We start from the raw sequence: 15,425 nt of genomic DNA, 5'->3' as shown, positions 1-15,425 counted from the left end.
ACAAAACAACGAGTAATGCCCCTAGACAAAAAAGGGCACCCCACGGTGCCCCCCTTGCAGCCTGGGGTCAGCTCCCACGGGCACCCCCTGCCTTCCCTTAACTCCCCCAGCCCTGGCAGCCGTGACCCGGCCCCGGCGGGGACACAGAGCCCGGGTGACCCAGAGCACAAACTCTGCTCCTTTCCTCCTCCACCTACTCGAACCTCGCTTTGACAGCAGCCCCGCGCAACGCGGAAGAGCCGCACAAGGAACGGGATGGCCCTGGATCCTCTTATCATCAGGAGGAGCAGGAAAAATCAGTCCGTTCCCTCCTGATAAGCCGCTTGGTGACAGCAGCCCGGCAGGTGAGTCACCTGCGGTGCAGATGCTCGGGAGATTAGCGCAGGTGATGGTGCTGCTGATAGACCGGTGTTGTATTACCATACAAACCAGAATTCCTGTTTCACAACTCCCCTTGTGGGTTTTAAGGAGGGCCGGGGCGGCGCTGCCCCAGTGCGAGCGCGGCGCGGGCACGGAGCGGGCACGGAGCGGGCACGGAGCGCAGGGCACGGGCTGCGGAGCACCGCGGGCCGGCTCCAGGGCAGCCGCAGCCTCCGCGGGCCCGCACCGGGCACAGCCGCGGGCATTCTGCGGGCAAAGGACCCCGCCGGAGCTGCACGGACATGGTGAGTCTGTGGCAGCGCTGCCCCCAGCCCCGGGATGGGCACCAGCCCCACGAATACCCCGTGCCCCCAGCCCGGAGGGGTGCTGAGGGGATGGAGCAGCCAGAGCCAGGGAGCTGCTGCGCCCCAGCAGCCAAGGAAGGGTTTTCCCTGTTCCCCACAACCCTCCGTGGCTGGGCACGGAGCTTGGGTGCCAAGGAAGGGTTTCCCCTGCTCCTCACCTGGGCACGGTGCTTGGGTGCCCCCAGCTCTCTCTCCCACATTTCTGGGGCTGCCTTTCCCTTTCCCGGACTGGGGAACAGACAAGCAAGGCAATGCCCCCCATGCCAAGGGGAACAGCACCTCCTGAAGGGTCTGATCCCCCTCCTGGGCACTGCCCGGGAGAGAGCCAGGCCCTCCCAGCCCTCAGTGCCTCTGCCCAGCACCGGGGACACATCTGGGCAGGTAGAGCCACCAAAGCCCGGGCAGTCCCTCCCTGGCAGGGGGACACTTCCCCAGGAGGGCACAGGGGTATGGCCAGGCTCGCCGGGCACTGCCAACCCCCCAGCAGCAGCAGCACAGCTGCACATCAGCCCTGCAGGGTGGGGAGCTGCCCTGCAGCGCCTGCACACACCCACGGGGTAAATCCCCCAGCCAAGGAGCCACCCTCGCAATCGCATCGCCCTGAGAAGCTCGGCGGGGTGAGGGAACGGCAGCTGCTCCCGAGGGAGGGACAGAGCCCGCAGCACACCCTGCACGGATCCCGGCTCACAGGGGGGAGAGGCTCTGCAGAACTGCACGGCCCCTGCACTGGCACGGGCACGGCTGGGGCTGGCACGGCCACGGTGCCACGGAGAGCTCAGGAGAGCGCAGCAAGGGAGCTCAATCAGTCACGGTAGCACGGAGCTCTGCAGGAAATAATGGGGCTCACTCCTGCCCTGGCTGTGGATTTAACCAGTGCAGCTCCTGCTCGTGCTGGGGCTGGAGAGGAGTCACGGAGAGGCAGCCCCAAGCTCTGGATCCCTTTGGTTCTGAGCAGATTCATGGACTGAAGAAAATGCAAAACAAAACCCCAAAACCCAATAACTACCCATCTCATCTGCATCCACACCCGACCTGGTGTCTTGGAAAGGAGCCCAGCAGGGGACGAGGAGATGGGGACAGCTCTGAGCAGTGTCTGATGTGATGGGGACAGCTCTGGGCAGTGTGGGGACAGCTCTGGGCAGTGTCTGACGTGATGGGGACAGCTCTGGGCAGTGTGGGGACAGCTCTGGGCAGTGTCTGACGTGATGGGGACAGCTCTGGGCAGTGTGGGGACAGCTCTGGGCCCTGTGGGGACAGAGGAACAGCCGTGCTGCTGCAGAGGGCCCTGCAGGATCCATCCCAACCCGGCCCGTTCCCACAGGGAACCGTTAGGATCCCATTATCCAGGAGGTGCCCAGCCCAGGCCCAGGTGACACAGGAGGTCAGCATGAGGCAGGACCAGCCCCACGTGCCCTGGGCTGGCAGAGGTTGGGGCAGCATTACAGAACTCCCCAGCCTCGGGAGCTCTTCCCTTCTCTGCAGAGAGGTGGCTCAGGAAGGGCAGCGAGGTGGGAGATGCAGGACCCACGTTCCCTGCCCACCCTGCCCTCCTGCTCCAGCAGCTCCCTGGCACCACGAAACAGGTTCTGCACCCCAGAGCCCGTGCAGGGGTGGGGAATTGGCACAGGCTGCCCGCACTGGGCACGGGTGCCAGCTGAGCCTGGCTTTGGGAAGGCTGCTGGCACTTCCTCAAGGAGCCAGACCCCAGCATGCTGGGACACGGCCACACGGCACCAGGCAGGAGCCAGCCCTCCCCTGCACAGGTCACTGCTTGTCCCCAAGCCCCAGCCACGCTGCAGGGACACGGCAGGGAGGTGACAGCTCCTGGCTCATGCAGCCGGCCTGCCTTTGCGTGCCAGCCCAGGGATAATGGCTTGGCACTGGCTGTAAACCCTGCTGGAAGGGTGTGTGTGCATGGCTGAGCATGCCCTGGCACCGTGACCCGGGCACAGAGGGCTCCCCTCTCCTCTGACCTTGGCACACAGCCCCAGGGCCCCCACACTGGGATGGCACAGGGACCTCTGCTCCCCTCTGGTGTGACAAACATCTCCAAACTGTGCTGCTCTTGGAGCAAAGGCTCCCAAACCCTCCTGGATCGTGCACCTGGACCTGTGGGTTTATCACAGCGGGTTTAACCCCCCTTACCTGTGCTCATGCAAAATCCTGGTCTTACCTGTGGTGGCAGAGCCCAGCAGCAGCAGGGAGGAGCTCGCTGGGGCTGGCAGGGAGCAGGCTCAGCGCAGCAGGGCCACCTTTCCAGAGGGCTGCTCTGTGGCACGGCACAAGCACGGCTGGAAATCACGGAGCAGACACCGGCAGTGCCCACCTGAGCCTCCCGAGGGGGCTCCAGCCCACCCACCACGGGCTCACAGCACCTGCCCGCCCATGGCCGGGGTTTCTCGTACGAGGAGCTGCTCCAGGAGGACAATTCTGAGATAACTCCGAGCAGCTCAAGCGGATCGGTGCCTGACTCATCCCCCGCGCAGCCCCGGCTGTGTTTACCCCGTCTCTTAGCAGCGGCACAGCCCTCCCCGCCCTGGGAGCGCAGGTTCCCCTGGCTCGGGCTGGTTCCTCCGGTGTCCCTGCGGCCCGGCAGGAGCACCCGGGCTGTGCCACCCCCTTGTGACCCTGCCGGAGCCACAACCCCCCCGTGGTGACGTGCCCTGTGCCACGGCCCCGCAGGCGTGTGTATTTTGACTCAGGGTGTCTCTGCTCACCGGAGAGCGCCTCTTTCGCAACACCTGTGACTTTTCAAGCCTCAGGTGTGTTAATGACAGTAACTCTGTGCCACTGGGAGCCACTTACTGGAACTGCACAGGTGGTGTCTATGGGAACACGGCGGCGGGTGACCCTGGGTGACCCAGAGCTGGGTGTTGTCACCGCAGCAGCACAAGCCATTCCTGGCAGCTCTGAAGTCACCTCAGGTGAAGGTCGGGGCAGTGTCCCTGCTCATCCCTGCTGCCCTCCCTGGGCTGTGAGCTCACCACGGGGCCAACCACCCTGGCTACAGCTGCCTCTCCAACCTTCCAGCTGCTCTCTGAGTCTCAGCTCACGACTGTTTTCCTCTCTGCTTTGCAGGACTCGGCCTCGGAGCGGCTCAACGGCAGAGGTAACACGGCTGGGAGCTGGGGGGGATGAGAGGTGCCAGGCTGAGCCTGGCCATGCAGGGCCATGCCCCTCTGTGTTACAGGTCCCTAAATGAGGTGCCAGGCTGACCTGGCCGCTCTCCTCTGTGTTTCAGGTCCCTACACGAGACCCAAATCCTCCAGGCCATCAGACTCCTTCAAGCGTGTTGGGATCCTCGTCCTGGCCGTGGTGCTCACCCTGGCCTGCCTGGTGGCCATCGGGTTCCTGGGTACAGCTCCTGCCCTCTGCCCCTCCTTCCCCATGGCCAGGGCTCGGCCAGCACAGACCCAGCTCCCTGCCCAGGAGCTGGGGCTCAGCACTGAGCCCCCCTCTCCCCGCAGTGAAGATTTACCTGGACCACCACTACCTGTTCTGCAAGCAGCCCCTGAAGCTGGTGCCGCTGAAGCAGGTGTGCGACGGGCATCTGGACTGTCTGCAGGGCGAGGACGAGGCCAACTGTCCCCAGTGGTTCTCCGAGGGGCCACCAGCCGGGGGTGAGTGCAGGACACCCCATCACAGCTCGGGGGGCCGGGCTGCTGCGTCCATCCCATGCCAAAGCTGACTGTGTGTCTGCCTGCAGCCCGCGTGTCCAAAGACAGATCCATCCTGCAGGTGTTCCAGAGCCACACAGACACCTGGTCCTGTGTGTGCCACGACCACTTCACCCCGGCGCTGGCCAGAGCTGCCTGTGAGCAGATGGGCTACAGCAGGTACCTGGCTGCTTGCCCTGCTTCCCCTTTCCTAAAAGCTGCTCTGGAGTGGGGCTCTGCTGCTCTGTGAGAGCAGAGCTCTACTCAGAGCTCTGCACTAATGGTTTCAGCCCATCCCCAGCACGCAGAGCACTCTGTGGGTGCCCAGGAGCTGGCTCAGAGCCTGGCAGCCTCCTGTGAGAGCAGAGTGCTGTGCCCAGCTCTGTCACAGCCCGTGGGCACCCTGCCCTGCCCCCGCCCTGCCTCCATGCCCCCTACCTGCAGCCCTGCCCTCCCCAGAGCAGCCCAGGGTGCCAGCACAGCTCACCTGGGGAGCAAGGCTCATCCCTTTTAAGATGGGTTCTGGTGTTTGAGCCACTGCAGGAGCCCAGACTGAGTCAAACCTGGCATTTTCCAGGTCCCAACAGCAAGGAGCCCCCTGAGTTCTCCCAGAGCCACCTGCTCACTCCTCTGCATGGCAGGGAATTCTCTCCCCTCCCTGTTCCTGGGCTGTGACATCCCCACTTTGGCACCCCTGTCCCACAGAAGCCCCTTTTTCCTATGGGGTCCAGTGCCTGTGCTCCCCCACACCTGAAGCCCTGTCCCCCCATGTCTCCCAGCACCCCAACTTTCCAGGGCGTGGAGGTGAGCGCGGGGCAGCCTCTGCCCCCCCGCGAGGTCGTGCTGAGCAACGGGAGCCTCCAGGTGCTTGAGCCAGGCAGGTGAGTGGGGACGGTGTGCACCCCATCGGGAGCCTGAGGTGGTGCCTGGCAGGGCAGCCAAACCCAGCTCTCTTCCTTCCTCCTGCAGGAAATGCCTCTCGGGGCTGGTTGTGTCACTCTTTTGTTCCAGTAAGTACCACCGTGGTGCCCGGCCCTTGTGGGCACCGGGGCCTCTCTCCTGGCACGGCCCCGTGGGAATGTGGCTCCATCCCAAGCCCGTTCCACGGTGTTTGCACGAGGAAAGATGGATTTAATTACTGCTCACCTCATTACGCCAGCACAAATCTCCCAGCAATGAAACACCTAAGGGAGGCTTACCCAGCTTTACCTTTACCGGCAAATTACCCTGATTAAACTAATTATCAGTTTAATTATCCGGGGGGCTGGAGCAGGCAGGGGGCGGCTGGACCCTTTCTAACAAGGCTGGGCATGAGGGGTGACAGCAGCGCTGTGGGGATGAGGCGCTGTGGGCACGCTGCTGTCCCTGGCCTTGCCGTGTCCCCGTGTCCCCACAGACTGCGGGCAGAGCGTGCGGACCCCGCGGGTGCTGGGGGGCAGCCCGGCCGCCATCGAGGCGTGGCCCTGGCAGGTGAGCCTGCAGTACAGGAAGGAGCACATCTGCGGGGGCAGCATCATCGCGCCCGGCTGGGTGCTGACGGCCGCGCACTGCTTCAAGTGAGTGAGCACCGCCCGCAGGGTGCTGCTGGATCTCCTGCCAGCCTAGGCCTGCTCCTCCCATCAGCCATGCCGAGCTTAGCAGTGCACTCCATCCTATGGTCAGGCTGAGCTTCCAATCCAAAATGCACCCTGATTGGGACACTATGGGCAGGAACTCAATATCTGCTATGAGGTCACCCTAGCAATTATCCTCATCTCCGCTGTCCTCCTCAGCGGTAACTGCACCCTCAGCACTCTGGCAATCACCCAGGAACCTCTGTACCTTATTTTCTCTATAATGTGATACCTCTCTATGCTCGCTGAGACCCACCGACCAATGGGGCTGGCAGGGGGCTCTGGGGCTGTCCCCGCAGGTGACAGCAGCGCTCTCTGTGCACAGGAACAACCCCATCATCCAGAGCTGGCGTGTGAAGGCCGGCTCGGACCTGCTGTCGGGCGCTGCCACCATCGCCGTGGAGAAGGTGTTCCTGGCCGAGGTGACCCCCGCGTCCCCCAAGGACAACGACATCGCCCTGGTGAAGCTGCGCTCCCCCGTGCACGACTCAGGTGGGCCTGGCAGAGCCCTGCCCTGGGCAGGGGTCGCAATGTCCCCTGCTGGCTGGAATGGCGATGCGCAGTGTGGCACCGAGTGGGTGCCCAGCTGGTGGCTGTCCCCAGCCAGCCTGGGCCCCCCTCCCATCTCCTTTCCAGACAGCACCAAGCCCATCTGCCTGCCCTACTTTGATGAGGAGCTGGTGCCGGGCACCCCCCTGTGGGTGATTGGCTGGGGTTACACAGAGGAGCGCGGTGAGTGGCACAGCCCGGGGGTGGCAGGGACGAGGCAGAGCGCCCAGCAGGAGCAGAGGGTCCCTCTGAGAGGCCGTGTGTCCCCCAGGGAAGCTGTCGGAGCGCCTGCAGCAGGCTGAGGTGGAGCTCATCGACGCGCAGAGCTGTAACCTGGCCGCCTACCACGGCGATGTCACCGACAGGATGCTGTGTGCCGGGCTGCCCCAGGGCGGCGTGGACACCTGCCAGGTGTGGGGCAGGGCTGGGCAGGGGCTGGGTGGGTTCATATCCACCTGTGCCGCAGCTCCTGGGAGGGAAGAGCTGCTCTGGGCACGGCTGTGGCTCTGTGGGGCCATCCTGAGGGTCTGTCCTTGCCAGGGGGACAGCGGCGGGCCCCTGCTCTACTCGGGAGGGCACTGGCAGGTCGTGGGCATCGTCAGCTGGGGCCAGGGCTGCGGCACCCCCAGCACACCTGGAGTCTACACCAGCGTCCGTGCCTACCTGGACTGGATCTACGCCGTGCGCAGGGTCAGTGCCGTCCTGCAGCTCCCTTCGCTGAACTGCCCCCAAAGGGACACTTCTGCTGCTTTGCTCTTGTTCTGGCCGCCCTTCCAGAGCCCTCAATGCCCTCTGTGCCTCTCTCTCCCCGCAGTCGGAGCTCTGAGACCTGCCGGAACAGGTCGCTCCTCGCCCCCAGCCTCCCCTCCCACCCTCTGCCCTGGCTCTGGCAGCAGCAGGGCCACGGATCTCCAGCCACGGAAGTGAGCAAGGCTCCCAACGCCTCGTGGCAGCTGTGATTGAGGGTGCCAGAGCCCAGCCAAGGAGGCAAAGGGTGACTCGGAGTGGCGGCCACTGAAGGAATCTCTCTGGCCCCAGCTCCCTTCCGGAGGAGGATTAATTTATTGCCCTGTGCTGACCCCGCTGTGGCAGGATGGCTCCTGGGGGGCCAGGCTGCTGTCAGCTCGCTCCTGTTGTACAGAGAGAAATGATGTTTGTGCTCTACACCCTCCCCCCATCCCCATTAAAGGAAAGGATTTGTTTTTCACTCAGCCTCCCGAGACTTCCTCCTGCTTCCTCGCAGGATTATTTTACTCAGCCACCCTCCAGACCTAAACAAACACCCACAGCAACCCCAAACACCGGCGAGTTTCTCTAGTAAACGTAAACTTTATTTCATTCAAGGCAAAGCTAACTAAACCTCTACAGTGCAAAGATGTGCTGTAAGTCGTCACAGAGCCCGGCGCACACCCCCCTGTGCTTACCCCCAGCTTCCCCCACGCAGCTTGACCTGTGCTTGGACACACACACGTGTCTGTGGCAGCACACACCTCAGGGTGCCCCTGCAGCCCCCCCAAAGCCCTGGGGGCAGCAGGGACCCCGCTGGTGCTGGCACAAGCCCGCAGGGCAGCCCGCTCCCCCGGAGCACCCGTGTGATCACGGGGTCGCATTCCCAAAAGTGCTTTTGTGGCCGTTTCCCAGCGAGCCACAGGAGTAATCTGTAGCAGGCTTCACAGAGCTTGGGAAAGCTCCATGGAGGCTCCCAGACCATCCTGCGTGGCTCGATAAAAAGGCCAGGATCGAAGCTTTATTATTGTAGTAACCCATGCATAGTGCAGCATTGCATATCCGGCGGGAAGTGGAGCCGCGTCCACGCGCCGGCTAAAAAAGGCCCAACAGGTCAGGACAGCTAAAAATAGTCTTTAAAAAACTCCCTCCGTCGCCTCCTCGCTGTCCTCCCCCGCGGGAGGGCTCCTCAGGGTGGGCTGGGGTCTCTCGGGGTGGCTGGGAGGTCTCGGGCTCCTCCCAGGTGGTGCTGATGGTGTCACAACACCTGGCACAGGGCACAACACCTGGCACAGGGCACAACACCTGGCGCATCACAACACCTGGCACAGGGTGGCACCTTCCACCAGGGGCTGTGCAGAGCCGGGCAGGATGCCCCATCCCTCCTCAGAGGTAGCTCAGACTGTCCCCAGCATGCAGGTGGGGACACTGAAGGACAGATTGGGTCCTACAGACCCTCAGGGAGAAGATCAGGTCCTGACTCCCACTTGCCTGTCTTATCAACAGCCAAGGGACTGTCCCCTGTCCCCCAGTGCCTGTCCCCTGTCCTGAGCACACAGCCCTGCTCCAATGGGTGTCCCCAGGCCCAGCCTGGGCTGACCAGCCCGCTGTGCTCCAGCATCTCCAAAGAAAGTAGCACCCAGCCTTTCCTTGTCACCTTGGCCACCAAATCCTCACCTGCTCCCACTCCAGCACCTCTGCCAGGGCACCCCACAGCAAGCCATGGCTCTGCTGAGAATCCCAGTTTACTGTGGGGCCAGGGGAGCTGCCTGTCCTGCTGTGTCACTGTCAGACACCCACAAATTGGAGAAATAATAAGGGAACAAATCATGTTTTAAAGGAAATTGTCAAGCTCAGATGTAGCTTGCCCACTTTGTGTCTCACGTCCTGTGAGTCCACTCACCTCTCAGAGCCAAGGAAACCTCACACCCACCCCGTGAGGTAGAGCAGTATTTTTGTCCCCATTTTACAGACGGGGAAACTGAGGCATGGAGAGGCAGAGCAACTTGCCCAGGGTTGCCCAGCGGGTCGGTGGCACAGCCCCAGCCCGGCTCCCCTGGCCTGGGCTCGGCTGTGCTCCCTCCCTGCCGCCGTGAAAGGGAAACACAATTGGCTGCTTTCCCCTGGAATCTCACACAGAAACATCCACGTAACGAGCTCAGCCTTGGCACCGGCATCAAAAGCATCGAGCTCCAGAGAGAGGGGAGGGAGCAGCACCAAGCTGCAGGATGACTGCCTGGGGAGAAGCCCCCTGCCCCCAGGGATGACCTGGGACACGGGCACCTGCCCAGCCGTGCCGTGGGAGGGAGGCACCGAGGCACAGCCAGGGCCCTGTCGCTGATTTGGTTCTCCGGTGTGCTTATCACAGCCCTGCACCCTCCCTGCTTCCCCCCTCGCCATCTGCACGGCCGGCTCTGAGCATCCTGCTCCAGAAACCTTCTGGATGCAGCAGCAGCCGCTCCCAGCCACCCCAGCTCAGCACCCAGCGGGCCCCGGTGCCAGCACCCGGCCCTGGGCACGGCACCCACCCTGCCCGGCACCCTCTTGCCTGTGCTCAACCCAGCAGCCTCCCAGTGCGAGTCCGCGAGAAGCTCCCAGTTCCCCCGGCAGCCGCAGCCCTGTCGGAGAAGCAGTGCAGGTTGCAGGCACGTGTGTAATAGAAACATGTCTCAAGCGCTGGCAGTTCGGAAAGAAAACAAAAGGGGAAGGCTGGTCCCGTGCCCGGGCTGCCGCGGCGGGGCGAGGCGGGCGCGGGGCGCCGCTGCTCCGTTCATGCCTTTGGTGGAGCTTTTTGTTCCGCCTTGGAGCCGGCCAGGCCGTTCTCGGTGTTGTCGTTCCCTGACGAGCTCACAAGACACTCCTTCCTGCAGGGGGAGAGGGCACGGGCAGCTGAGAGCGCCCCGAGCCCGGCCCTGAGAATCCCCCAACCCTGAGAGCCCCCGAGTCCAGCCCCAAGAGCCCCCAGATCTGACCCTGAGAATCCTCCAAGCCCAGCCTTGAGAGCCCCGAGAGCCTGATCCCGAGAGCCTCTTAAGCCCGGTCCTGAGAGCCCCCCAAAGCCTGGACCCGAGAAACCCCCAAATCTGACCCCGAGAATCCCCCAAGCCCGGCTCCAAGAGCCCCCCGGGCCCATCCCTGAGAACCCCCTGAGCCTGGACCCAAGAGCCCCCAAGTCTGACCCTGAGAATCCCCCAAGCCCAGCCCTGAGAGCCCCCTGAGCCCAGCCCCCTCACCCCGACCCCTCCCCAACTCACTTCCCGTCCTGCATCTTCTTGATGATGAACAGCACCACCCTCTTGATGAGCATGAAGAGGATGAGGAGGCCGATGAGCCCCCCCACCACGCTCACGATGATGACGGTCACAGTGTTGTCCGTCTCCACCACTGCGGGAGAGAAGGTGCTGAGGGGGCTCGGGAGGGGAGCAGGGAGCTCCCAGCTGGACATCCCACCCCAAAAGCCCAAAACCTCATCCCCACAAGGCTTCCAGGGATGCCACCCACCACAACCACGAACCAAGGGGCATTGCCACCAGCGCAGAGCCACCCTGGCCAGCACTCACTCTTGTGCACCACGGTGAGGAAGATGGTGGCGTTCTGCTCGGCGTTCCTCTCCTTGGGGTTCTTGACGTAGCAGGTGTACTTGCCAGCATCGCTGAACTCCACGCCGTTCAGCACGATGGAGATGTTGTTGTCCTTCTTGGTGGTGGAGCCCACGAACTCCACCCGCGGGTTGTGCCACACCAGGGTGGGCTCCGTGGTCTTGGCCTTTATCTTGCCGTGGTAAATCTGCAGGGGCAGGGAGCAGGATCAGCTGGGTGGGGGAAAGGCTCACGCTCTCCTGGTGGTGCCCAGACTCAGCTCTGCCCACACAGACACCCCCACCAAATGTCCCATTGCACCCCGTTAAAGCAGGAATGGCCGTGGAGAGGAACCTGATGCACATCCTGGTGGGGAGCAGCAGATCCTGCCCTGAAGAAATGGAACAGACCATGCAAAGAATGGGAGATCCCCAGAGAAAGCGAGCTCCTTTGATGGCCAGAGCTGCTCCAAACGAGCCCTCCTGTTGAGGACTTTAGGAGCCAAATACTCCCAGCAGGAAGCAAATCTATACAGAACCTTTCATATTTCAAAGCAAGCCAAGGAGGAGGAAATGAACCATATTTTGCCCTAAGTGCAGATTTGCACCTGAACAGCCAATTTATGAAAACAAATGAGCCTGTGGGCAGCAGCGGATCTAGAACAGCTTTGTGCCAAAAGCACGATGTTCTGGGGTATTTGAGTCACCCCTTGGCACAGCCTTCTCCCCCCCAGAGCTGGGGACACGGAGAGAAGGACATCCTGCACGAGGAGAAAGGGAACTGTGAGAACTTCGGCGCTAGCTGCGCTGGGGAAGCACAACAGGAGCTGCCAGGGAAGCAGAGGCAGAGCCCGGAGAGCCACCCACCAGCTCTGTCGTGTTGAAATACCATTTGAAGACCAGGTCCTGGAAGCCTATGCAGGTGGCGAAGGTGCAGGGCAGCAGGACATTGGAGTTATTCAGAGCTGTCACCGTGTTGGTTTTCCCCACCGACACCTCCAGGGCGAAGGCGATGGCCAGGACGTGCAAACCTGGCAGGGAGAGGGGAGCAGAGAATGAGGGCAAGGATTTGTCACCCCTCGTTCCCTTTGGCACACCCGGCTGCCACGGCAGGAGCCTGTCCCCAGCTCTAGAAGGGCTCGGTGACAGAGGGGACCCGCAGGGACAGGGGCTGGGTCACCCTCAGAGAGCGCGGGTTCAAAGTAACCAGAATATCCCCACGAAGAAAGCGAGCAAACGAGAGCCCTGATTTGCATGTTATCCACAGGCCTCAGCTGGACCTTGAAGGGGGAGAAAAAAGCCAAGGCGAAGCGGAGCTCTGTTCCTCAGGCGGGAGCTGGAGCAGCAATTAGCGAGGCTGTCCTGGCCGCCTGCCACCCGCTGCCCTGCCCTGCCCTCGGGAGCAGCCCCCACGTCCAGCTGAGAGAGCCCTGGCTCCCTCCGGAGCTGCTCGATGACCTTCAAAGTACAGAAGGCAGCTGTCCTGCTCCTCCTCGGCTCCCCCGAGCAGGGAGAGAGGGGCAGGGAGAGAGGGGCAGGGAGAGAGGGGCAGGGAGAGAGGGGCAGGGAGAGAGGGGCAGAGAGAGGAGCAGAGAGAGGAGCAGAGAGAGGAGCAGAGAGAGGAGCAGGGATATAGGGGCAGGGAGAGAGGGGCAGGGAGAGAGGGACAGGGATATAGGGGCAGGTAGGAGCCCAGCTGCAGCTGAGCACTCCTGGGTGCAGGGCCTGGCATTGCACGGGGCTGGGCCACCGCTGTCCCCACAGATCCTTTCTGGGAGCACAGGGATGCTCTGGTCCTGGCCAGAGGAGCAGCCCTGCTACCCATCCCCATCCCAGCGCTGCCCTGTCCTGTTTGTGTGATGTGACATGGCTAAGATGTGGCACGGCCCGGCAAAGCGCTGTCCTCCCCTTTCCCATACCTCAGCCAGCCCTGCAGAGCTTCCCCTGGGCACAAAACCCAGGGGTCACAGCTTTTCCCAGGGCTGCAGGGCGAGCCCCAGCTGCCCCAACAGCTCAGCTCGGACACGCTGCCCTCTGTCAGGATTCTCCTCTCTCCGCAGCCGCCTCAGCTGCTGATTTATTCTCCCACACAAGCCGGTGCTAACAACTCCCCAGGCACGTCGCAGCCGGAGCCAAGCCCGAGAGCCCTGCATCCTGGGCTGCGGGCCCTGCTGCAGTGCTGCATTGCAAGCACTGCAGGCGAGGAGTTATTTAACTTTACACAGGAGCACTCCTCATTCTGCTCGGCAGGCAGGGAGTGGTTCCCGGCAGATGGAATCTCCTGCAGCTCCTAGAGCAGCCCTGGGGGTGCTGCAGAGGGGAATTCACAGGCAGGAGTGTCCCAGGGGACAGGAGCTGTGCCCCTGGAGCAGGAGTTGGCAGGGGAAGCCTGGCTCTGCAGGCACCTCCGAGGCTGCAGCGCGCTGCAAGCGGGCACTGGCAGGAAAGATGATTCCTTGCAGCTTGCAACACTTTAAAACCTGTCTGGCACCCTAAGAATGTAACCTGAATTGAACGTGTGGGGTAAATCGAGGCTGACCTTGCTCCTGTCATCCTGTGCTCTCAGGAAGACAAAGCTGATATGTTACCACTAAATAAAGCACCGAGGAAAACACGCTGGGGGAGCAGTGCCACACACCAGCTCTCAGCGCTGCCTTTCCAAACCCTCCCAAAGCTGCTGCACTTTGCACCACCAGACCCCCAACCCTCAGGGCCACTCTCCTGGGGGCTCCAGGCTCCATCCCATGCCTGCAGGCTCCAGCGTTTCCCAGGGAAGCAGGGAGCAGCCACTGCTGCCACCCGAGCCTTGGCTGCCTGCGCTTTGCCCCTGCAGAGGGAGAGCCCCCAGAGCGAGGGGGCTCCGTGCTCACCCCGGGCTGCCATCTGTGGGAAAGCTGCCCGAGAGAAACTTTCACTGCCCAGAGAAGTCAGCGTGACATGCTGGCGCAGGCAGGAAGCCATGCCTGCCGGGCTGGCCGGGCTCCTCTCCAGCGGGCTCAGCGAGAGGAGCTCCGTGCCCGGCCCGAGCCAGGTGCGCTGTGCTCCGGGAGGGGACGCACGGCCCACGCCTCTCCCAGGGAGGGGCTGTGCCCTGCTCCGCGCTGCAGCCAGGAGCCCGCTGACATTCCCTGCGGAGCACGGCATCCCCAAAACCTACAGAGAGACCCGCCCTGCACTCCCTGCCCAGCGCCCTCCCGGCTCCCAGCCCACCTGAGCGGCTTGTGGGACCCTGTTCCCACCTCCACGCCCTGCACCCCCGACCCCTGAGTGCTCTCAAGCCTCTCCGAGCCTCTCCTACCACCCCAGTGCCAGCTCAGGCGCTGCCACCCAAATCTTGCAGGGGGTCAGGTACTTACATGGCTTGTTTGTGTCTCCAGCATCCTTTAACTTAAGAACTTTGCCCTCTAAAACGCCTCCCACGGGAGCGCCCCAGCAGCAAGCGCTGCCCAGCCAGCCCTGGGTTGCGGGCTGGGGCGAGGGTGACCCGCGGGAGGAGCAGGAGTGCAGCGGGGGCGTGAGGCTGATGCAGGCGGCCGGAGCCTGCCCCAGGTGTGCAGCGGGGAGGGAACGGCTGCCAGCCCCTCCCTGCGCCCTGTGGCGGGGGATCTCGGGCATCCCCGGCCACAGCGCCGGGCGTCATGCTCCAAGCAGCGGCCCCGCGGCGCGGGTCGGTCCCCGCGGCGGGGACAAGCACATGCGGGCGGTTGTACCAAAGGAACCGTAAGACAATGACCTGTCGGCGGGCGTGCTGGCGCTGAAGCAGTGCACGGGCTCCCCGCGGGCATCCCCCGGTGCCGGGCGGGCAGCAGCGCGGTCCCCGCCGGCCGGGGCTCGGCAGCGGGGCAAAGCGGGGTGCAGCCGCAGTGCTCGCAGGAGAAGCGCCGGCCGCGGGCAGGGCAGGGGCTGGAGCCGGGACTTCGGAGCTGGGGCTCGGCTGCGAAGTCACCTTGGCCGAGTGACTTATCCCCGGCGCTCCGGACCGTCCGTCTGCAGAGCGGAGAGCGGCGTTAGCGGCATCCCCGGGCGCGGCGGGCGGGGCGCAGGGAGGGTGCGGAGCGGGGACCCTCGCCTGGGGCTGAGTCCCCGCCGGGGAGCCGGGGTGGGGGGACACGGGACGCGGGCGGTACCCGGAGGGGTCCCCGCAGCCCTCGGCGCCCCTTACCCAGGAGCGCGGCCAGCAGGCGCGGCGCGGCGCGGCGGCGAGCGGCGGGCGAGCCCGGGGCCATGGCTGCGGCGCGGGGCGGCGCGGAGCGGAGCGGTCCCTGCTGCCCGCAGCGCTCGGCTCTGGCCGCCCCCGCCGAGGGCGAGCGGCGCCGGGCGGGGCCGCGCCGGGCGGGGCTGCGCTGAGCCCTCCTCCGCGCTCCTCCGCGCTCCTCCGCGCTCCTCAGCATCCCCCAGCGCTCCTCAGCATCCCCCCGCGCTCCTCAGCATCCCCCCGCCCTCCTCCGCGCTCCTCCGAGCTCCTCCGCGCTCCTCAGCATCCCCCAGCGCTCCTCAGCATCCCCCAGCGCTCCTCAGCATCCCCCCGCCCTCCTCCGCGCTCCTCCGAGCTCCTCCGCGCTCCTCCGCATCCCGCCGC

General features: G+C 64.1%; 2 protein-coding genes across 2 annotated transcripts; one reads left to right on the top strand and one right to left on the bottom strand.

Moving 5' to 3' along the window:
* Window positions 1-510: 510 nt before the first annotated feature.
* TMPRSS4 (transmembrane serine protease 4) lies at window positions 511-7,750 on the top strand. The gene is made up of 13 exons (XM_059488319.1): window positions 511-665; window positions 3,804-3,834; window positions 3,967-4,080; window positions 4,193-4,345; window positions 4,432-4,561; window positions 5,161-5,262; window positions 5,351-5,391; window positions 5,778-5,937; window positions 6,320-6,486; window positions 6,631-6,726; window positions 6,815-6,954; window positions 7,084-7,233; window positions 7,358-7,750. The coding sequence occupies exons 1-13, from the start codon at window positions 663-665 to the stop codon at window positions 7,367-7,369; spliced, it is 1,299 nt and encodes a 432-aa protein (XP_059344302.1). The 5' UTR covers window positions 511-662; the 3' UTR covers window positions 7,370-7,750.
* A 357-nt stretch (window positions 7,751-8,107) lies between these two features.
* SCN4B (sodium voltage-gated channel beta subunit 4) lies at window positions 8,108-14,461 on the bottom strand. The gene is made up of 5 exons (XM_059488390.1): window positions 14,203-14,461; window positions 11,714-11,877; window positions 10,830-11,055; window positions 10,524-10,653; window positions 8,108-10,133 (listed from the first exon to the last, which is right to left on the bottom strand). The coding sequence occupies exons 1-5, from the start codon at window positions 14,459-14,461 to the stop codon at window positions 10,040-10,042; spliced, it is 873 nt and encodes a 290-aa protein (XP_059344373.1). The 3' UTR covers window positions 8,108-10,039.
* Window positions 14,462-15,425: the final 964 nt, after the last annotated feature.

Source organism: Ammospiza nelsoni, chromosome 24, assembly GCF_027579445.1.
Source record: "Ammospiza nelsoni isolate bAmmNel1 chromosome 24, bAmmNel1.pri, whole genome shotgun sequence".
Taxonomy (NCBI): Eukaryota; Metazoa; Chordata; class Aves; order Passeriformes; family Passerellidae; genus Ammospiza; species Ammospiza nelsoni.
This window is presented reverse-complemented; position numbering and strand designations above follow the sequence as displayed.